This window comes from Castanea sativa, chromosome 1 (assembly GCF_040712315.1).
Source record: "Castanea sativa cultivar Marrone di Chiusa Pesio chromosome 1, ASM4071231v1".
Lineage (NCBI taxonomy): Eukaryota > Viridiplantae > Streptophyta > Magnoliopsida > Fagales > Fagaceae > Castanea > Castanea sativa.
Window position 1 is genome coordinate 13,908,066 of NC_134013.1, and position 4,779 is coordinate 13,912,844.

The following is a 4,779-nucleotide window of genomic DNA, read 5'->3' on the forward strand; positions in this document are numbered from 1 at the left end:
AAAACAAATAATAATATTTTATTAAAAATTATTATTTTATTGTGTTGGTGGTGGTGGTTGTTTTTTATATTTTATTGTAATAGATATATTATTTTATTGTGATGTTTATGTTATTTTATTGTGTTGAAAACTAAAATAAAACCATTAATGTGGGGTATCTTGTAAAGTGAAAAGGTAAAATAGATAAAATAACTTTTAATGGAGCCAAGTAGCTAAAATTATGGCTCCACCAATTTGGATGCTCTTACAATGTATTCTATTGTTTTAACAATATCTTCTTATTTGATAGGCCAAAAATGTATTGACCCCTTGTGATGAATTAATTGATTAATTATCCAAGTTTATTAATTAATTAAATTAACATGCAATGTACGTGACAGCACAAAAAAATCACCAATTAAAATAAAATGCAACGGAAAATAAAGTTAACATGGTGATTTGTTTACGAATGGGGAAAACCTACACGGCAAAAACTCCACCGAATGATTTTAAGGTCACCACTCCCGAAAATTCATTATTATCACAACAAGCGATTACAAGTAAATGAATCTCAGTACCTTATACCAACCTTCAGTTGAACCCTTGCCATAATACTCAATTGAACTTGTTCTGTAATGATAATCTCTCATTTTAATGCACGGCTCCTAGTACGTGACTAACCAATAGATGCGCGGATCCCAGTACGTAACTTGATTACCAACTTGAAAAAGATGTTGGCTGCAAAGTTCTTCAGTTCATCACACAATGAAGATCACGAAGTTGCTTGGTCACAAAACCTTACGGTATACAAACACAGCAGCTTCTTTAAGAGAAAGAAGAACTAGGGCAAATTCTGTCTCTGGTCACAATTTGCATAAACAAAATTTTGCTACACGCACGAGCAACTTGAGCAACCCTTGACGGCCCTTAAAATAATCTTTATATATGTTTAAGGTTGTGAGAAAAGAAGGCCCAAACATACATTCACGGATTGGAATGAAATCAGATCTGAAAAGCTGATTTTCATAAATCTCGACAGATACCCTATCTATCGAGTAGCTGTCGAGCCTCGGGTTAAAACAGCTTTTTAAGCCTCGAGAGATACTAGCTGTTGAGTTAACTGTCTAGCTTTAAAATCTAGCACTTCTTCATTTGATTCTTGGACGGACTTGTATGGCTTTTAACACTTGAACTTGAAACATTGTTCCTTGAAGTATTAAACACATCCTAAATTTACCCAAATACAAATAAAGTGTGTTTTGTCAAAGGATTAGCCAATCCATGATAACATATGTTCCTAACATGAATCACATATGTTCTAACATTATTCAGCAGGAGAAAATCTAATTATATAGAAGAAGAAAAAATTAATTATTTTTCTTAGAATAAGAAGGTTTTTGGTTTTACCAAGCTTTTACCATTCAAGTGATACCTTTACTTTTCTCCAATAGAGAAACTACAGTTCAAACCTGGGTGTAATCCTCCTAAAACAATATTAAAATCTTGAGAGTATTTAAGATAATTCCACTATAAAACTCTTAAATCTTAGCCATTTATTTTGTAACGAGTGGAGTATGTTATATCACACCATCAATAACATAAATAGATATCATAATTCATAAAGATGATAGTCGACGCTTTTTTTCTTCTTTTTTTTTTTTGGGTGTAAATATTGATGATAGGATAAATGTTATCTTATTTTAATATATATATATATATATATATAATTTTTTTCCTTAAAAACAAAAACAAAACAAAGATATGACTTTTAAGAATTTCATTCATGGTGACACTACCACAGTTAATCGCAACTCTTTCCTTCTCAAAATAAATAAATAAGAGGGGGGGGGGGGGGGGGGTTGTTTCGGTTGCTGATGAACTGAAAGAAGAGAGGCGTCGTATATATTGGGCCAGTTCATTAGTAAAAAAAAACTGTCCCACTTGTAATCATGGGCTCTAAATGGGCCCACATGGTCTGTATTTTCCAGAAGCCGAATGCACCGGCCAGTGCCTTTTGGGCTTCACAAAAGGCCTATTGGCGTGTACTTTTGCAACAAAAATTTACAAGACCTTTATTGAACCATTATTAACAGGGACAACGAATCTGATTTTCAATGTTACACAATGGACTCCATGATGAGATGACGATAACTCAAGCCTTCAGACACTGATGCACTATTCGCCAAGCTCTGACAGGACCCTAGTGATTCTAGCAATGCCTTCTCGAGCTCAAGAGAGATACTCTTTTGAACCACAGAGACAACGTACTCCATGAAAGCTGCATCGCATGGCAAAGTGAGTGGCCCATCTCTTGGTATCCCAAACTCTTCCTCAGACATCCTAAATAGCTCTTTAAATATTTTGCTCCTCAAATAAGCCAATGGTACAACAAAACGTTTCTTGTCAGCAGAGTACACAACAAAATGGCCTCTATCAGCTAACCTAATATTGTGGTTGATTCTAGGCAGGGAGATTGTTCTCCTCCCAATGCCAGCCATTTTCTTCCACTTCCTTGCCATGGCAATGACTTTTATCAAGCTGATCATATTGTTTTCTTGGTTTTTGTGTGAGATTGTAGGATTGAACTATAGAAACAAAGAAGTGTGGGACAATTGGTATGTGTTTACTAAAGAGGGTGTGGTACTGGTATGGGTATGGGTACTTGGGTAGAGTGCCTTGGGAACTTATATATATTTGAGTTTTGATTGAACGTGAACTTCAGCTAGAGTTTCAACCAAAACCATGTGCTGATTGGATAGAATACATGGTTTTGGACGTGGGCTTGTTTTGGATTTTATTGAAACTATTCATGATCAGTAACGCTGGTGGGGGCCAAATTGATCACATACACATGAAAATTAATTGGCTTCACTACAAGCAATTCTGGCATTAAATCAAAATAGGTTATGGTGACAAGTCTTTTAGCTATTTGAAATGAGAAACTAACCAGTTATTGGCGGTTGATTAGGATTCATGAACTTCTAAGTTTGGACATTCAAATCAGTTGACTAATTTGGTTAATTTAGATCACACAATAATGGATTGTAATAAAATATAAACAAGGATCTCATGATTCATGAACAGATCGAGTGAGAAGGAAGTGCACGTGAAGTACCAGTAATATGGACTTGTTTTAACAACACAGCTACATTCATGAGTTCCAAAAAGATCAGGTTATATTTGTCATTGCTCAACAACCCCTTCTTTCTGGATCACTTTCTGTAGGGCTGTGGAATTAAATTGTTTACGACTTTGCTTGCTACATGGGCCATATTGGAGCTCAATTAATTCTAAGTTTGGTAATTGATCAGTCACATTGTTAGACTTTAGCTAGTGATCATTATCCTGGCAGGAAGATTTTGTAACTAATAGGATATATGGAACTTTGTAGATCGTACTTGGAAGAAAAAGTTGGTCCCACCTTAATTTATCATCTAATCTCTGTTTGTGAGAAATTTTATATATCATTTCATTGCATTTTACCAAATTGTCTGAGTTAATTTACCAAAAAAGTGGGTTAAGATAGGAATATAGAGGCACTCATTGAATGTAGTTGGGGGTACATGAGATGGAATGCACGTGCAAAGAGGACTATTAAAACTTTTACTGGAGGCAATTGTCTGGACTTTTCGTAAGGGGAGATGAATCACAGTTTTTCTGGAGCCTAAAAGACAGTTTGATATGCTGTCCCAATAACAGCAATCATTCAATAACAGCAATCATGATGCCATGATAGATTTCAGGTGGCTGTAAGCCTGTAAAGAACTTGCATATGAAACTAGAAAACAGAAACTCTAGAGACACAAATTTCCACACTCAAATTCACAACATCCTTAGTATTGACACCCAAGAGCATTAGCATTGAGAGGTATAAAATCTCCCAAATTGTTATTTTAGCACCATGCACACCAAAAACCAACTTTATTCGAGTGTGTGGGTTGGTATTTGGGGTCGATGGGTTAGGATTTTGGTGGTGGTGGTTGAGCTTTTGTTGGTGTTTGGGTTTTTGATGTTTTGGTTTCCTTGCTATTGTTTGGGTTTCCTTGCTTTTTAGTAATGGCTGTTAGTGGCTGGTGATGGCTGGGTTTCCTTGGTGGTGGCCCTGATATTGGTTGCCTTGATCTTGGTTTTCGGTGTTTAACTGGTGGTGGTGATGGCTAGGTTTCAGTGGCTGGGACGAGTTTCGATGGTAGGTGGTTGTTGATGGTGGTTGGTTTGCTGAAGAGAGAAAAATGAGTTGTTTATATTTTTTTATGGGGTAGTTTATATTATTTTAATGAGTTGTAAAATAAAATCTAGGATGTTGAGTGAATTTTGAAATCGTATAGTAAAATAAATAAAGTAACTTTTTAAATTGTAAAATAATAAATTTTTTAAGAACTTGAATGCAAATGCTCTAAGAATGTTGTAGATTTGAAAGTGGAAATAGTTGTGCCCAGAGGGGAATTGGCAACAAATTTTTATAAATTCCATAAGGGAATTCATTTAAGAAATGCTTTCAAAAACTTTGTATGAGAAAGAAGAAAAAAAGCAACTTATTATTTTGATAGTTTTTTGAAATTTCTTATGAAAATAGTTTCAAAACTTTTTTAAAATAGTTTATTAACAAATGTTCTAAGGGCACCCATTAACTAGACCCTTAATTATATGTCACAAATGCTCTAATGGTTCATTTTTTAGGCCCCTCTTAGGCTTTTAGCTCATTATTATTTCATTTTTAATAATTCAATTATTATAATAAGTAGAGGTTATAATAGTTTAGCACTAATTTTGATTCACAACTTACTAACTTGTTTATAT

The 4,779-nt window shown here is 34.5% G+C and overlaps 1 protein-coding gene across 1 annotated transcript; it reads right to left on the minus strand.

Moving 5' to 3' along the window:
• Window positions 1-2,096: 2,096 nt before the first annotated feature.
• Window positions 2,097-2,498, minus strand: LOC142614987 (auxin-responsive protein SAUR67). Its single transcript, XM_075787663.1, has one exon. The coding sequence runs from the start codon at window positions 2,496-2,498 to the stop codon at window positions 2,097-2,099; it is 402 nt and encodes a 133-aa protein (XP_075643778.1).
• Between the last annotated feature and the right edge of the window lie 2,281 nt (window positions 2,499-4,779).